Raw genomic sequence first — 19,001 nt, forward strand, 5'->3', positions numbered from 1 at the left:
CAACGGAGCCTCTAGCGCAGATATGCAGTCTTTTACGAGGTAAGGAGGAATCGCATCAGGACCGGCAGAAGAACAAGTCCTTAGCTTTTTTGTGGCACAGCGAAGTTCCGATATAGACAGGCTGTCTATGGAAACACGAGCCGCATCACAGGTCTTTGTGTTTGATGCTGCTTGCGCCGAGGCCTCCTTAGAATCTAACTTAGGCGCGTCATCCAGAAACACAGAAGCAAAGTATGAAGCAAATGCAATGGCTGCCTCTTGTCCCACCACTGACTTCCCTGCATAGGTATACTCCTTACAGATGGACCTCTTTATACCTTTTGATTTTACATAGGTCCAAAATGATGCTGGGTCTTTGGCTATACTGTGCTCCATCCGGTTAATATATTGACGATAGGCGTCATTAATCAGCATTTTAACAAGAGACCTGTAGTACCTGAAAAGCTCTCTGTTAAACGCTTCGCCCTTCTCCTTGTACCTCTTTAAATGGAAATACTTAAATTTAATATTCCGTATTATGTCTGCTGTGTACCAAGAAGGATAGGTGTAGCGACAAGTTTTGGACTGTGGCTTACAAGGGACTTTATTTGTAATGCACGCATACAGCTTAGTATAGAATAAATCGACGGCGTTATCCACAGTATTTGCTGCTTATACTTCAGACCAATCCATGCTGGCAATTTCGGAATACAACGCACCGAAGTCGGCCTTGCGAGAGTTCCATTTAGGGGCCAAGTTATTATCGTGGGCTGGTGTTGATGGCTGTATAGAGGGTCTGGTTCCTCGCGGCAAAGCCAGCGTCACCTCAAGCGGAGGATGATGCGCGTCAATTGGCACCAATGGCTCCACATCATGGGTCACACTCACTCGCTCAGGTTGTATAAGAGTTAAAACTAAATCTAATATTCTTCCATGAGCATTTCCCACGCCATTAAACTGGCCAAACTTACAAAATTCTATGAAATCTTTGAATAAATTTCTTACGTTTAAACTACAGGAATACAAATGAAAATCCCCTATCAAAAGTATATCTAGATCGGGGTATTTACAGACTACATTTTCTAGACAAGCCAAAACATTAAGATATTGATTGTCTTTGTAGTTAGGCGGGAGATAGACTACACACACATGTAACTCTTTTATTTTGCAATATCGCTATATAATTAATTCCATATCGTCGTCAAGACCATCAATATCAAATATGCGATGCACGGAGTAGCAATTTCGCACCGCCAGTAGGACACCACCCCACCCTGCGTCCACCGAGCGATCCTTCCTCAATACAGTGAAACCTGGATAAGTGAGACTTCAAGGGACGAGCAGATTTGTCTCACTTAAAGAGGTATTCCACTTACCCAGGCTCTCAGTTAGCCAGGTACAAATACATTTCTGTCTCATTTACAGAGGGTCCCATTAATAGAGGTGAGAATAGAGGATATATCTCAGTTATAGATGTGGTTAATAAGGTATTTTGTAATAATTATCTTTAAATGTTTAGGTAAAATAATCCTTGTCCCTAAATATTTTTTAAGTCTGTTTAAATATTTTCTTGCATTTATTTTGAATGATTTTCCAAAGGATAGATTTTATCAATTAAATTTGATACGGAATTGCGTCTTACAAATTTATTAAATGAAAATTTGTTTATTCTTGTTACTTATCAAGATTTCAGCTTTCGTTTCGATAGTTTTAACTACATAAAGTAACTAAATGAAACTTGAAGTCGTTTAGACACAATTAAGCAAATGCGGAATTTGTGGATAGACTAAGAGTTAGTAAGAATACGGAAATAGATCAATAAAGTCCAAGTTAGAGAGGTCATAGATTGACGTTATCTCAGATACAGAGGTAATTCCTATAAAATTCTAAAAAAACAATTAGGAAAATGTAATCTTATAAATAAGTCTCAGTAAAAGAGGTAAAATACACTCTCTGTCTCAATTATAGAGGTAAATGTGACTATAAAATCACAACAACTAATCCCAATTATAGAGGTTCCTTTTATCTCACTAACAGAGGTAATTCAGTGCTAAAGTGTCGGGACCGCACCATGAGTCCCAGCTATAGAGGTTTCTCACTTATCCAGGTCCCACTTAACCAGGTTTCACTGTACTTCATACCGTGCGAAAACAGCTCGGGATCCATAACTGAACTAGTGAGAAACGTCTCTGTAAGTGCGATAATTTCACCAGAACAGGTTAGCATGTTATTATAAAATAAGTTAGTTTTGGATCGCAACCCTCGCACATTCTGATAATAAATGCAAATCTTTTTGAATTTACTACGTAGCTTACACTTGTTTTTGCGATTTCCTCCCTTGGGAACGAAAAAACCGCCACGGCTTGATACAAAAATGTCCTCAGGCCACTTGGCTGGATTCATAACGCATTCCTCCAGGGAAATATAAAACCATCCAACACATAAAAGAAAAAAAAATTTTTTTTCGAATTATATTGAATATTAACTTAAAAAATATCGGGTGGTACAGAACGAAGGACTTTTACGCAAACGGGGAATTGTTTAGGCTACGTACTTTATTTTTCACTTATTCTTATTAATCACGTTAATATTTCTAACCGTTTTAGAGATACAGTTTGTTAAACATTAGTGCATAAATCTGTATGTTACAACCCTAGCAAGTAGATCCTATTGTATGACATGACATGTGTCAATTTAAAATGTAAATATCTTTGTAGGGTTGTCACTGATATAAAAATATTTCATTTTAGTGATTTTGTTTTACTTGTTACTTCAGCTTTACGATTATAATAACTCGATTGTAGATCACTTAGATAACATTATCCTTTCAGCTTAGTCTCTAGAAATGTTCCACCCTGTATAAAAAGGCATTTCTATCCTTTGTATTTTTGAATCTTTATTGACTTTATTTGTCTTGGCAAGTTTTGATATTATATGTAGGTAATATTGGAATATTAAAGGGAAAAAGTTGGATGACTACTAGGTGGATTATTCGTCCAGGGTACGATCCAATTTGCGAATTGCAATAAGGGACAACCGTAAAATCACATACTTTATGATTTCGTTTTCTTTAAAATTGAGTTGGGTTTAGCAGTAATTTCACGAAGGCTATCGAGAGGAATACAGTAAAAATATTAATTTCTTCGCATTTGGGTACCTACCGTTCCTCATTCTACCGTTCATATCACACCTTCGAGCAACACCGGCTTCCGACACTATCACACTGTAACTATAGCGAATGAAATAGATTTTTTCGAGTAATAAAAATATCGAATCGACGATTATTACGAGTATGACACAGTGTGACAAATAATGATGTGTCTGTCAGTGTAGAAAGTCATCATAAAGTCATACTTTGAGATTAATGTTACATTTGTTACAATCTTATTTAACCGCAAGAATATGGAAAGCAACTCAGCCAATTCGGCTTCAAATGCGAGCCGTAAGCCGTCGACAGTAAAAACAAATACTAAAGTCACGAAATCCACAAAAAATGCTACCGGAGATTGTAGAGACTTCTCTGAAAGCACTTCTCATACTCAATTCTATGTTAAGAAGAGAACATTTGAAGCATACAGGAAAATTACAAGGGACAAATATCATGAGATACAAGCTTCTTCAGATGGTTCAACATCATATAGTTTCGGCTGCATTCATGGCCCAGACGAAAAATCTTACACGGAGAGCGAACAGCTAAAAAGAGCTTTACTTCAAGATTTGGATCCTGTTCCAGTAGGTAAGAAAGAAATCATTGAGTCTATATGGTCAAGGAAATCTATAACCCTTTTATTTGGACCCAGATAGCGCTTTCTATCACCCACATATCATTTAGTACCGAAGTATCACTTGGTTATGATTTCGCTTGCGTGACTTTGTGTTGACCTACAAAACTAAATGCCGCTAAGTATAAAAAAGAGTGTGAAGGATTTATACATTTTATAATACTAAATAAATGCGCATTGATTTCAAATCTCTTGCGCTACACATTTAGATGATTTTCTCATACATATTTACTCCATTGTAGAAAACAGGGACTAGAAACACTTATTATTATTATTTGTTAGCCTGTTGCGTCCCACAATTAGGTATTAGGTAAACAGGTATTAAAAATTGGCTTATAGTGATAGCGGTACAGCCTGAAATTCGGGAATTAGCTGCAAATGGTGTTAAGACGATAGGTAGGCCCAATGCCCTTGAGCGTATGGGTGGAGTTAAGCGCTCTGTACCCGCACCTCCCGCTTACCCCGCTCACTGCGATCGTACGTGAATTTTGTATCGCTGTACCGCCACGATGTTCAGTCACCTGCAATAATATGTTACTCTTTGAAGGTCGCAAAAATATCTGACACGATCTTATTTGTAGAGCCATAAGAGCGTGTCACATATTTTTGCGGCCTTCGAAAAGTAACATATTATTGCAGGTGACTGTTCAAAGAATAACATACAGCCCAGAGGCGCGCAGTTGGCGCTATACTCGTATATCTTTTGTTTGCAGATATTTTGTTGTTTGAGTATGAGTAGATCATGCATTTAGTGGAGGTCGTAAATTACATTTCACGGTTAATACGACTCGCGTCCCGCTTAATACGCCAAATAAAATTATATTATTATTATTATATATTACTTACCCATCCCATTACGCACTACATCTGCACGTTTGTGTAATTGACATAACCGTCGTATTGGTAAAGTGTCATTCTATGGAACTTGCTAACTATGTAATCAAACTTGATGACTGAATGAATTTACTAGTGACATTTGTTTACATAGTTAGCAAGTTCCATAGAATGATACTTTATGCAATACGCCATTAGCCAACATTTTTTATAATGTGTTTATTACCTACCTTAGGTTTTTTGTTTTATCTAATATCTAAAATATCTTTTCTCGGATCCTTATCGGAGTAAGAATGCGACGCCATCGCCATCTGTTTGACCGTTATGGACCACGGAGTGCAAGCTATCGCTTTTTCTCGAAAGAAGATATTTATAATATTTACACATGGCCACGATATCCCTATTATATGCCTGCCGAGTATGATATTAAATTAAACAGACAGCAAAGAAAGTATATTTTATGAACGTAAGGCCGGTAAATGTTATCGCGATTGAAATAATATGTATGTATACTCACTTCTCTCAAAAAATGCGAGGAAATACCTATAAAAGTTCAAATAAGGACGGGACGTAATGACAATATTTCCACGCATGTTTGAGAAAACTTCATTTACTTAATAAACTAACATCATTTTAATATGTAACGATCTAAAAATGTAATGGTTTCTGAATCAAACTATATAGTATACACCACTAACATAAATTGCCAATGTTGATCAATTAATTATTATTTATTAGGAATCGAACATATTTTACAAAAAATAATTCATCGGTATCGTATCTGGAGGAGCCCAAACTTGGTATGTTTTGAAAATTATTTTAATTTTAATTGAATATAAGTGACTGAAATGTAATAATGTGATATATTTTTAGAGCCGGCTCCGAATGCCCTTTCATTTAATACTACACACGATTGGTTTCTGAACAAAAAATATTTTTTTTCCATACAAAAAAAAGATGACGTCATAACTCCTTTCTGTTTTTAGGGTTCCGTACCCAAAGGGTAAAACGGGACCCTATTACTAAGACTTCACTGTCCGTCCGTCCGTCCGTCCGTCCGTCTGTCCGTCCGTCCGTCCGTCCGTCCGTCTGTCACCAGGCTGTATCTCACGAACCGTGATAGCTAGACAGTTGAAATTTTCACAGATGATGTATTTCTGTTGCCGCTATAACAACAAATACTAAAAACAGAATAAAATAAAGATTTAAATGGGGCTCCCATACAACAAACGTGATTTTTGACCAAAGTTAAGCAACGTCGGGAGTGGTCAGTACTTGGATGGGTGACCGTTTTTTGTTTGCTTTTTTTTTCTTTTTTTTTGCATTATGGTACGGAACCCTTCGTGCGCGAGTCCGACTCGCACTTGCCCGGTTTTTTTTATTCTTTGGGGCTACGGGTCAAATTGATTCAAATGGCCTAAAGATTAATCGTGCCGATTTTCATACCTTTAAGGCGCTACGCGCCGTTTTTGGTCGTAAACTCTTACTTTCTAGAGTATATATCTTCTTATATCTACACAGAACGGGGCGTCCGTCAGGGCTGCATTCTGTCACCCAAGCTTTTTAACCTGTACGGCGAATACATTATGAGGAAGGCACTTGACGGCTGGGAAGGAGGTGTTGCAGTTGGAGGTCGATTGGTCAGTAACCTCAGGTATGCAGTTGATACTACAGTAGTTGCGTCTAGTGAAGTAGAAATGGCGGCTCTTTTGAAGCGAATTGAGGATGAGAGCGCTAAGCTGGGCCTTAACATAAACCATTCTAAAACTAAAATAATGGTAGTGGATAGGGCAAATATACTTCCAGTTACCGACGTACTCCGCCAGTACGAAAAAGTCAGCGAGTTTGTGTATCTTGGGTCGTTAATAACCTGCGACGGTGGCAGCACTGACGAAATACGCCGTAGAGCTGCTATGGCTAAGAGTGCTATGGCTAACCTTGACAAGATTTGGAGGAACAGAGGTATTCGACGTACGACTAAGGTGCGATTGGTTCGAGCTCTTGTCTTCTCGATATTTATGTACGGTGCCGAAACTTGGAGCCTGAAAAACTGTGATGTAGCTAAGATTGACGCTTTTGAAATGTGGTGTTGGCGAAGACTGCTGCGTATACCTTGGACAGCTAGAAGAACTAACATCTCTATTTTGGAAGAACTCAGTATTACCACACGGCTCTCCGAAGCATGCCATGAACGAACCCTTAGATTTTTCGGACACATTATGAGATCATCAATGCATGATATGGAGAAGTGTATCATCTTGGGGCGAATGAATGGTAAACGCGCTCAGGGTGGGGCTCGTAAGAGATGGTCTGACGCCATGAAGAAGGCAAGTGGCGGCAGCCTGCACCGTGCAGTCCACTTGGCTTATGACCGCAATCAGTGGAGACATGTTGCATGTGGTCGCGATCCTCAGCATTGAGGGAACGAGGAAGAAGAATCTTCTTAACAGTTCAACAAAAAATATATATGAATCTACGTTTTATGTACAACATTTGTAACATTTGACTTTTTTCCTGTGACTTTAATTTTTTTCAAAAAAGGGACATTCTGATAGGCCGTTTTGCGACTAATTTTGCCTATTTCTACTAAACGGTTTATTCGATTAAAGTTATTTTTAAACTAAAATAAATGTCTTAACCGACACTACAAATGCAACGTTGAATAATGTTAATCAATCATTTTTTTTAAGAAATCTAATATTTTTCAATATTTCGTGCGTATGTAGCTCGAAAAAGGCGTGGCCGGCAGTCGTGTGCTAGCTTTGAGACGAGGAGGCTGTGTCGCTCGTCGCTCCGTGCCTTCCTTGTATTCTGCGTGCTTGTGCTGAGCCCAAGTGCAATAAAATTGGAGTTATTGTGGCCAAAGATTAAATAACTGTAGAAAGTTGATTTGGTTGTGACGCGCTTTAGTGCGCGCAACACGGTGTTTCGCAGCATATTATTACGAACGTAATGACAATATGTAGGCATTTCCACTTATGTATGAGAAAGCTTCATTTGAAATATATAAAACATGTTTTCAAACATGCGCCGACATATTGCCATTAAAATTTGTCGTTTTTAATAAAGTTCGATTCCTAATAAATAATAATTAATTGATCAACATTGGCAATTTATGTTAGTGGTGTATACTATATAGTTTGATTCAGAAACCATTACATTTTTAGATCGTTACATATTAAAATGATGTTAGTTTATTAAGTAAATGAAGTTTTCTCAAACATGCGTGGAAATATTGTCATTACGTCCCGTCCTTATTTGAACTTTTATAGGTATTTCCTCGCATTTTTTGAGAGAAGTGAGTATACATACATATTATTTCAATCGCGATAACATTTACCGGCCTTACGTTCATAAAATATACTTTCTTTGCTGTCTGTTTAATTTAATATCATACTCGACAGGCATATAATAGGGATATCGTGGCCATGTGTAAATATTATAAATATCTTCTTTCGAGAAAAAGCGATAGCTTGCACTCCGTGGTCCATAACGGTCAAACAGATGGCGATGGCGTCGCATTCTTACTCCGATAAGGATCCGAGAAAAGATATTTTAGATATTAGATAAAACAAAAAACCTAAGGTAGGTAATAAACACATTATAAAAAATGTTGGCTAATGGCGTATTGCATAAAGTATCATTCTATGGAACTTGCTAACTATGTAAACAAATGTCACTAGTAAATTCATTCAGTCATCAAGTTTGATTACATAGTTAGCAAGTTCCATAGAATGACACTTTACCAATACGACGGTTATGTCAATTACACAAACGTGCAGATGTAGTGCGTAATGGGATGGGTAAGTAATATATAATAATAATAATATAATTTTATTTGCCGTATTAAGCGGGACGCGAGTCGTATTAACCGTGAAATGTAATTTACGACCTCCACTAAATGCATGATCTACTCATACTCAAACAACAAAATATCTGCAAACAAAAGATATACGAGTATAGCGCCAACTGCGCGCCTCTGGGCTGTATGTTATTCTTTCAACGTCGTGGCGGTACAGCGATACAAAATTCACGTACGATCGCAGTGAGCGGGGTAAACGAGCCCCACCCTGAGCGCGTTTACCATTCATTCGCCCCAAGATGATACACTTCTCCATATCGTGCATTGATGATCTCATAATGTGTCCGAAAAATCTAAGGGTTCGTTCATGGCATGCTTCGGAGAGCCGTGTGGTAATACTGAGTTCTTCCAAAATAGAGATGTTAGTTCTTCTAGCTGTCCAAGGTATACGCAGCAGTCTTCGCCAACACCACATTTCAAAAGCGTCAATCTTAGCCACATCACAGCTTTTCAGGCTCCAAGTTTCGGCACCGTACATAAATATCGAGAAGACAAGAGCTCGAACCAATCGCACCTTAGTCGTACGTCGAATACCTCTGTTCCTCCAGATCTTGTCAAGGTTAGCCATAGCACTCTTAGCCATAGCAGCTCTACGGCGTATTTCGTCAGTGCTGCCACCGTCGCAGGTTATTAACGACCCAAGATACACAAACTCGCTGACTTTTTCGTACTGGCGGGGTACGTTGGTAACTGGAAGTATATTTGCCCTATCCACTACCATTATATTAGTTTTAGAATGGTTTATCTTAAGGCCCAGCTTAGCGCTCTCATCCTTAATTCGCTTCAAAAGAGCCGCCATTTCTACTTCACTAGACGCAACTACTGTAGTATCATCTGCATACCTGAGGTTACTGACCAATCGACCTCCAACTGCAACACCTCCTTCCCAGCCGTCAAGTGCCTTCCTCATAATGTATTCGCCGTACAGGTTAAAAAGCTTGGGTGACAGAATGCAGCCCTGACGGACGCCCCGTTCTGTGTAGATATAAGAAGATATATACTCTAGAAAGTAAGAGTTTACGGCCAAAAACGGCGCGTAGCGCCTTAAAGGTATGAAAATCGGCACGATTGATCTTTAGGCCATTTGAATCAATTTGACCCGTAGCCCCAAAGAATAAAAAAAACGGAAAGGAGTTATGACGTTATCTTTTTTTTGTATGGAAAAAAAATATTTTTTGTTCAGAAACCAATCGTGTGTAGTATTAAATGAAAGGGCATTCGGAGCCGGCTCTAAAAATATATCACATTATTACATTTCAGTCACTTATATTCAATTAAAATTAAAATAATTTTCAAAACATACCAAGTTTGGGCTCCTCCAGATACGATACCGATGAATTATTTTTTGTAAAATATTCCTCAAATAATACCCAATATGCTCATATCTAACCCCAAGAAATTAATTTCGAAAATATTTAGTTCTAATATTTTTATTTTATTTTTTATTATTACAAATTGTGATCTATCAATCTATCAATGAAACGGCCTCCTAGCCTAGTCGATAGTGACCCTGCCTATGAAGCAGGAGGTCCCAGGTTCGAATCCTGGTAAGGGCATTTATTTGTGTGTTCATCAAATCATCACACAAATAAACGCCCTTACCAGGGCTTGTATATACCGTCGTCTAGTACCCACAATACAAGCCTTATTGAGCTGTAGGACTAGGCCGATCTGTGAAAACTTGTACTTATTATTATTATTTGTACCTCCATTTTGGATTTCACGGGCCTTTAAAACCCGGTCTTTTGATAGGTTTGCGTGGTGATATAGATCCAACATGTAGAGGCCCTTTGGAGAGCTTTAATTTATTATCAATAAGTATCAGTTTAAATATTAGGATTAATAAAATATTCAACACACACACTCGTTGAGAGACCCCGAGACAGGCCGAGAACGAGTGTGTAAATACTCGTACATGCTGCTCTCTTGCACCGAGACTCTCAGCGAGAGGCTCTCGACGAGTGTGTACAGCCGACATTAAATTTGCCGCTTTTTTTCTACAGGTGGAAATCGCTTGACAGACTATATTTCTTTGAGCAGCATAGACCGTAGTCCACACCAAAGAGTCTGAATGTTAAAAATATTGAACCACACAAGAAACGCACTGGAAAGTGTGTACAGACTTACAGAGTTGACGCGGTGTGGTAGTGGGATAGAGTAGACTGCCAAAGGAGATCGTGCATATGCAGACGCAATAAACTCCCTTGTGCGCCCATCTGCAAAAAATGCAAGGGCAACTGCTCCAATAAAAAGTCGTAACATTTCCTCATCCTTTTTCTTACCGAAAACGTCTTACCAAAGAAACGTGTAAACCAAGTTTCAATACTCCGGGAATTATTTTACTCGAATGACATTATATTCGTATTGAGTAATTCGACATTACACTTTGTAATAATGAAAAATTAAAAAAAATACTAAAACTAAATATTTTCGAAATTGTTTTCTTTGGGTTAGATATGAGGATATGGCGTATTATTTGAGGTATACTTAACAAAAAATAATTCAACGGTATCGTATCTGGAGGAGCCCAAACATGGTATGTTTTGAAAATTATTTTAATTTTAATTGAATACAAGTCACTGAAATGTAATAATGTGATATATTTTTAGAACGGGCTTCAAACGCCCTTTCATTTAATACCACACCCGATTGGTTTCTGAACCAAACATATTTTTTTTTCATAAAAAAAGGTTGACGGGATAACTCCTTTCCGGTTTTTATTTTATTTTTTGGTGCTACGGGTTAAATTGATTCAAATAGCCTAAAGATTAATCGTGCCGATTTTCATACCTTTAACACCATTTGCAGCTGATTTGGGCCAACCGCTAGTACTATTACCGCTTAACAAACAATCTTATTTTGATCAAAAACTCACTAACGGGGTATCGCACAATACGCTGATTAATAACGAGTAATTTTAAATAAACTAAGTAATATGGTCCAATAACGATATCAAATATCAATAATTAGGGCAAGCGAAGCGAGCTCTATCACTATTCGACAAACTATGCATTCTTGTGGTACACTTTACGGAAAAACTACTGCACTGTTAGGTTTGAGATTTAACATAGTGATTTAAATTTATGTCTAGATGTGTTATCAAACATAAAAATATCATTTTATAAACCTAAAAAAATAAAATAATGTAAAAACACTTTGTATTATTACTAGCGCCATCTGTTGGCAAAATAATGAATTACCATTCGTGCTAATGTTAATTATTTCTTTCTCAGACAACGATACCTATGTGGTGTTTTCAATTTCAATAATGTCGATGGCGCTTACGCCATTAACAACGATGAATACAAAAGTGGGTTAAAATTTTGGATTCAGACCCACCTCGCTTCGCTTGGTTTGATTCCCAATTTAGCAATTAAGTTTCTGTGAATACTTACTAGAACAATCAATCTTGCTGTACCTAAGTATATTCACTGCGGAGGTCAATTTACTCGTATGTTTTGTGACGCTGATAAACTGATCAGTCATGTTGTGTTAGCAAACTTAAATCGGGTATTTTTAGTTCGAGAAACAGTTTTGGCGACATTCATTTATTACGTAAGACGTTTTTGGAGTGGAGGGGGGACGAAAATATCTTATTTATTCCAATTTTACTTACTAGGGGGGAGGGAGGGGGTTTTCATAGTTCTTACGTAAGTAAGATCACAAAGATGCGATTTTTTTAAATTCAATGAAATTATGACGTTTAAAATAATAATAATACTTGCACCATCCCACTAACCTGACCTAACCCAGTGTCAAATTGTACTGGTAACCATGGTAATTCCTGGTTTAACCGGTTAACCCCGGGTTAGTGAATGGTGCAAGTGGCCCTAAGGGTTCCGTTTTTGATACTGTGGGACAGAAATCAGTGTTTGTATTTAGTTAAAAGTAACTAGTGCGGATTTTGAAAATAATGTCCGTTTGGTATTCCAACAAAAGCAGCTACCTATGTGATTTCAAAGTTCCCTAGAGTGCAGATTCAAAAACGGTGAACGTTTTAATTTTTTAAGGTTTTCAGGTATTCAAGGCTACAGATTTCAAAAATGATTGGTACCTAGGTGCTTCATATTCCATCGTATTCCTTAGGAGTGCGTATGTCGACAATGAAGTCTGTTTTGTTCTTCCACCATGGCAGCCAGGCACATTAAGAACTTTTCCTTCCTAAAAAAGGGGGCGGCCGCCATTTTGGAATTCAAATTTAACATCATATTCGAAATCCTTCTGTTGGTCCTCAGAGCAGGCATGGAACTCCGCGTGTCCCAAGGCGTGCGGTTGGGAGGTGGCGCAGGAGTTGCAGTTCCTGGTGACGGACGCGACGCCCCTCCAACAGCTGGACCGATTTAATGCCCTCCTACGTAACTTTGCTACCATTTCTCAACACGGATATGTATCCTTTGTTATGAGGAATGTGAAGGGGGTTTGATGCCTTGAGGGAAATACACACGCCGGTCATCATTAGATTCATACGTAGATAGAGACGTTAGTCAGTATGTTTAATGTGGTTGGTGCAACTGGGCCTTATAGACGTAATAAAATTCCTTATGTTGTGTTCAGAGAATTGATGTCCTTGACAGTGTAACCGTAATACTAGACTTTCTGGAGGCAACGTACATAAAAGAACCCAGCTTACGTGAAGGTTTTGTGTTGTTATTGAAAAACATACACCAGCCTATTATATTGAATAGAAGCGCAGACCTCGTAAAGTTTTTTGATAACGTGACTAAATATATAGGATTTATTGGTGAGTGTCTACTTTGTTTATTGCTCAAACTTAGTTATGTGAGCTAAAGGCTCAAGCCCATCTCAATATATTAGCCCATGCTGAGCCATTGGCAAAAGATGCTGATTTTGGTTTGGCCGCCCTAAAGTCGAACCACGGTAAGTTTTCAAGCCAAGTTCTACGTCAAGCATAGCGCTCCTATGAGAGTATAAATTGTCACGCCCAATTGGGTGCAAACTTAACGTGATCGAGAGCGCGATCTGGTAGAGCGAGAGACAGACTTTTATTTGCATACTGGATGTTAGATACATGGACCCTTTTGGAAACCCGTGGAACCGTTTAGGCGGGCCCGGTCATATTCAGATTTCGCCAGTTTAGGTTTAGGTCAAAATCTAATTAAGTACGATTCTGGTTATACCAGATTCATCATAGGTCTGTTTCTGAATCAGATACTTTCAGGGCATGACTTGTAAGGTGGAAGTCACTTTCTCTTTAAGTTAATTTCTGACTAGGTCAGATTCTGGGTAGATCATTGTCATAATGGTATTACGTCGTATTAGCAAAGCATTTGTTTCTGCAAATTGCATTTTCTTATTATATCAGATTCGAATCGCGTCGTTTTCTAAATTAATCCGAATCTTACATCTACTAATTCTGAGACGTTTTATTTCTTATTAGGTCAGTTTATGTACAAGTCTAATTCTGAAAAGAAGAGGTATAATTCACACTAGAAAAAAGATGGGTTATTTGCTGACGGTCTAGAACGCAAAATGACTAGTGTAACATTTTGCCTATATCGCTCTTAGTCTACATCGCGAACATTCCAAAACGGAAAATGCCTACATCATTTTCCGTCGTTTTATCTTTACATTAGCGATGGTTAGGTTCGTTAGGTATCTTCAAATTGCCGAAGGCCAAACAGCACAGAATAGGAGCCCCGCGGAAGCGGGGCTCCGTCGACATCGCTATAAAGTTAATGTGGGCATTTTGCGTTCTAGACCGTTTGCGATGTAGACTAATAGCGATATAGACAAAATATTGCAGTAGTCCTTTTGCGTTCTAGGCCATCCGCGAATAACCCCTTTTTTCTTTGTCTTAACTGTACAGTCGCCTAATGTAGCCAGAAATTGATTAACATATTATCTGACCTTCTAAGAATATACTCTAAACATAATTTAATCAACATAGAATCGGTCGTACTCACATTTAGATATACTGTGATTCTGGAAATGTAATTTTCTGACCTGCTCAGAATCCGGCATTGAGAGAATCTGAAGTGCTAGGAATTTGTTATATGGATAATCTAACATTGTAGGAACTTGGAAAACTTAGAAAATGCCTCATTCGGAATTATACGTACTTAGAATCTGAATTAAATAGGAACTGTGGCTACCCTAGAGTCGTACTTAATCAGATTTTGACCTAAAGCTTAACTGGCGAAATCTGAATATGACCGGGCCCGCATAAACGCGTGGAACCACCGTTAAAATAGATGTTTGCATTGCATTTGCATTCCATTTATGAATAGTAACATTTTTGGTTTAGGGGCAAACTTGTTGTATAATCCCTCGTGCTAATATTGATATTCGAGCAAGCGAAAGATCTCACTTTTGGAACCACTGGCTACGCTCGTGGTTCAATTCTGGAATCATTCGCTTGCTCGGGTAATAACGAGACGTTAAACCACAACTTTTACAGGGCAATCCCTTGTAAAACAAATAACTATAAACTGGTTCTAATCGACGCTTTTTTTTTAAACATTCTAAATAGGTAGAGTTAAAGTAATTTTGCTTTGTGTTACAACTCTCTTTATTCACGTACTGTTTTAATGAGACCGCGTTTATCAAAGAGGTTTAATGAGGCCAGTGCCACTTGTATAGGTACTCAGGGGAATATTACTCCTAATTTGGAAGCACAATCGTTACGATCCATGGGCATGACTGTATTATTTGACTACCAATATTTGACCCGAGGCGGCTATTATATTCAATACATGCAACTCATACTAGGGCGTCTGTGATAGTTGTTCAATAAATTTATTAAAATTTATTGGTAGCATGTTTATGATCATAATGTAACTATTTGATATTTTATTAATTAGATACTTTGTAAATTGACTGTTTTGTGCCAACATATATCACTAAGCCAGCATGCAGCTTACAGCTTGGCAAAAAAGAGTAGAAATTAAAAAGTGGCAACACTGTAGTGTCTCGTTTCCTTATATAAATTGGTTTGAAAGGGACGAACGACACTACAGTGTTGCCACTTTTTAATTTCGACTCTTTTCTGCCAAGCTGTACATTGTTTTGATTAAGTCAAATGGTTAAAGTGACAACAAGGCTAAATGCAATATACGTTAGCTATTTGGAATATTTGGTTTAGCGATCTAACTAGAATTTACTACTCAGGTTGTAAAAAAGGTACTTGTTGTAAAAAAAAAAAACAAATTAATGTGTTTTTCACAACTTATATCCTATGACATTAAATATGCCACTCCTAAATGCTTAAAGGTTGTCTATTGCTGGGTATGGAAGAGGACGAGCTGTTTGCGATAGTTGCTGATGCGTTGCTGTGGCACCTGTCAGCGCCGGATGCGCGCCGGCCTGCGGACGCTCTGCCCCGCCGCGTGACGCTGCTGGCGGCAGCACCAACGCTATACCACGCGGCCGCCAGGATGCTGGCAGTCGCATCGTCCAACCGCTTCCCCACATACTTGCAGATGAATCTATTGTTAGCTGCTGCCTCGCAGGAAAATTGTAAATAATGGATTTGTATTTATTATTTAACTTTATAGTAGGTAGGTACAGTAGTATGCTCCGAGGAAGTATTTGTCCTGGTGTTATCGCCTTTTTATGGTTTGTTGAACTGTTTTAATGGTTTTAACTTGCATATGGTCTAATCATTCTAATCTATCTTTATACATGTCCTGGGCCCTACATTAAGGCGACGGTAGCGGTGGGTAAAATATCAGATTCTGTCAATTTACCCCATTTCACACACAAACGCACTTCACGCACACTACCTCACTTTACTGGGACAGGTCAGTGACCCATCATGTTTTTTTAAGATTGGACTTTTAGTTTAGTATTGACCACTAGCCTCCTTTGAGGGTAAAAGCATTCCATTTAAAGATGAAAGAGAAACAATGCATTTAATCTTGCTTTCCTTGTCTGTTCATGTCACACGTGACGTACCTATTTAATTCATTTGATTGTTGACTGTTTTACTACCTAATATTGCTTTGTCGAGATACGCGTTTTGTACAATGAAAGCGAATAAAACAAGATGTCATTAAGTCAGATGTAAAATGTTATCTACTACTGGTTTTTCATAAGGTGCAAAATCTCGGAGTAAATATCTATGGAGTAGAGACGCGCACTAATTTCTATCTGAAAAAGTCTGTCGTTTTTGGCGCGGGGGACGAGGTAACGCACACAAATAATGTTAACACTAATGCATTTTTAGCATGCGTCGCTACACACGCACACGACAAAATTATCAAACACTAGCAAAAACTATATTCACACAAGTACAAGAACAAACACAGACAACCCTGTCCGTGAACGAGATGACGTCAGTTCTAAGTAAACCTAGATAGTGCGAGGGACACGCCGATAATATTGTCGATAAAATTGACAATGAATTTTAATTTCTGATTTTATCAATTATAATAATAATACAATATCAAGTCTTTGTACCAGCATTTTACTAACTTATGATGATTTAGATGTTATTTCTAATAGTTTGTCAATTTGTTTAGGGCGAATCTTGCAAGCTGATATAGAATGATTTTTTATTATCAGTTCATTAGTTAATATTTTACATGTTGGATTACTTCTGAAAGCAATGCAATATACTATCGAGCATGCAGATCTGATGACAGAGATGAAACGCGGCCATAGGATGTCATTTAAGGGATATTGAGTAGGGGATAATTAGTATATATATCGGCGGTAGATCGTAAAATCGGGCATATCGAGATATTCCTAGGCATATCATGAAACGCCGCCATTTAATAATCTGCCTTTTGCATTTTTTGCCACGGCTAGTGCTGCATTCTATGTGGCATTTGGAGCAGAATGCGTAGGTACTAGGTAGGTACTAAAATCATACGCTACCCAAACACGTACTATAAGTAGGCTGTCAAGCCATTTCAATGGTTATCATTTGCTAAAATTAGGACATCCTACTTATTCGATATGCCTAAATGTTGAGGTTTGAACGGTATGGCTGGTGGTCACTAGTCAGATCATGACATGCCGGCGTTTCACGATCTGCTTAGGAATATCACACCTTGAAGTTAGCACGATATGGCTGGTGGTCACTAGGCAGATCATCATCTGCCTAGGAATATCACTCCTTGAGGTTTGTACGATATGGCTGGTGTTCGCTAGGCATCATGACCATCTGTATATTATTCATTATGTTTATATCGATTTTACCGATATTGGTTTTTATGGTGTCCCATCACTAATATTGGTACGGTGATACCAGAGTAATAAATTAAAAGTGCCTATTTATGGAAAGTGACAGCCGTAAATACCTTAAATTAATAAAATATTTGACATGTTAAATAAAAATATATAGCTGGTCAAGCAAATCTTGTCAGTAAAAAAGGCGCGAAATTCAAATTTTCTATGGGACGATATCCCTTCCCGCCTACATTTTTCAAATTTGCCGCCTTTTTCTACTGACAAGATCTGCTTGACCAGCTATATGTAGAAACTAAAGGAAAAATTAATTAAAAAAAAGAGTCTATCGGTAATTTTACGTTATTTAGGGGTTGTGCACAAATCACGCGAGATGTTTTCGACTACTTTTTGATCCCCCGTCCCCCTTTTCTTTATTCTTATAGATCTATTTATTTGATTAAATAGATTAGGTTGATATGAAACTAAGGTGTTATATAAAAATAATGTGTTACATAAATTATATGTGACGTCCCACGGGTAAAGGTACCTTATGGGGGTTGGCGCTTACGCTATTATTAATACCGCTCCAATATTATTGCGGCGCCATGCGAAACAAGCGCCGGCCGCCATAAGGTACCTTTTTCCATAGAACGTCACATATAACAAAAAGCAACGCAAATAGGGCATATTACTGCAATGTTCTGCCGCCAGAGTGTAGCACTAAGCTAGCTAGTAAATTTTCTCTTTTCTCTTTATCGCTCAAATATGCAATAGTGATAGAGAGGTTAGATAACGAAATTTAAATTTTCTTGTTCCGCGGCGGACCCCCAGATTGTGATGGATTGTGGTAGTCGCGCCCCCTACGCAGAGTTTCGCATAATATTTCCTATTTGAAATTCTACTCGTACCTAATTAATATTTAGAAAGTCTTCTTTAGAATTACCCTAAAATAGATCTAATATCATATCACTGGTATCAATGTCAGATTGACAATGTTTTTTAGTTATTTGCAAAATTAATGCACTATTTGATAATATTTAGATGTAATAGTACTTACATATGATAAGAAACGTGTTCTTTTTGTAGACTAGACGTTTCCGATCTCATTTTGCACGAGAAAACGCTGCAATTCGGCATTTTCGGCTCCTATCATTCCGCTTAGACTGACGTTTGCTGAATGGCGTATGACGTGTGGCAACTAGTTTTATATAACCTCCTTGACCGGCGGCCGCGATCTTTTTGCAGAGGGGAACGCCTGTTAATGGCCGCTCCATAGATATTTACTCCGAGTGCAAAATCCATTCAATAGGAATTTAAATAAATAAAGTTTCAGCAGGGTGGCAATTCCATTTTGGCGGATAAAGCGAAACAGAATAGTTCTATCGAACCTGCTTACAAATTTTCACGAGAAT

At 38.1% G+C, this 19,001-nt stretch overlaps 1 protein-coding gene across 1 annotated transcript in view; it reads left to right on the forward strand.

Moving 5' to 3' along the window:
- Window positions 1-3,349: 3,349 nt before the first annotated feature.
- Window positions 3,350-19,001, forward strand: part of LOC134804733 (uncharacterized) — a 41,291-nt gene continuing 25,639 nt past the window's right edge. Inside the window, exons 1-4 of the mRNA XM_063777933.1 lie at window positions 3,350-3,715; window positions 12,693-12,844; window positions 13,012-13,198; window positions 15,688-15,933. Of these exons, the coding sequence (XP_063634003.1) occupies window positions 3,382-3,715; window positions 12,693-12,844; window positions 13,012-13,198; window positions 15,688-15,933 (919 nt within the window). The 5' untranslated portion in view covers window positions 3,350-3,381. The remainder of the gene's footprint in view (window positions 3,716-12,692; window positions 12,845-13,011; window positions 13,199-15,687; window positions 15,934-19,001) is intronic.

This window comes from Cydia splendana, chromosome Z (genome assembly GCF_910591565.1).
Source record: "Cydia splendana chromosome Z, ilCydSple1.2, whole genome shotgun sequence".
Lineage (NCBI taxonomy): Eukaryota > Metazoa > Arthropoda > Insecta > Lepidoptera > Tortricidae > Cydia > Cydia splendana.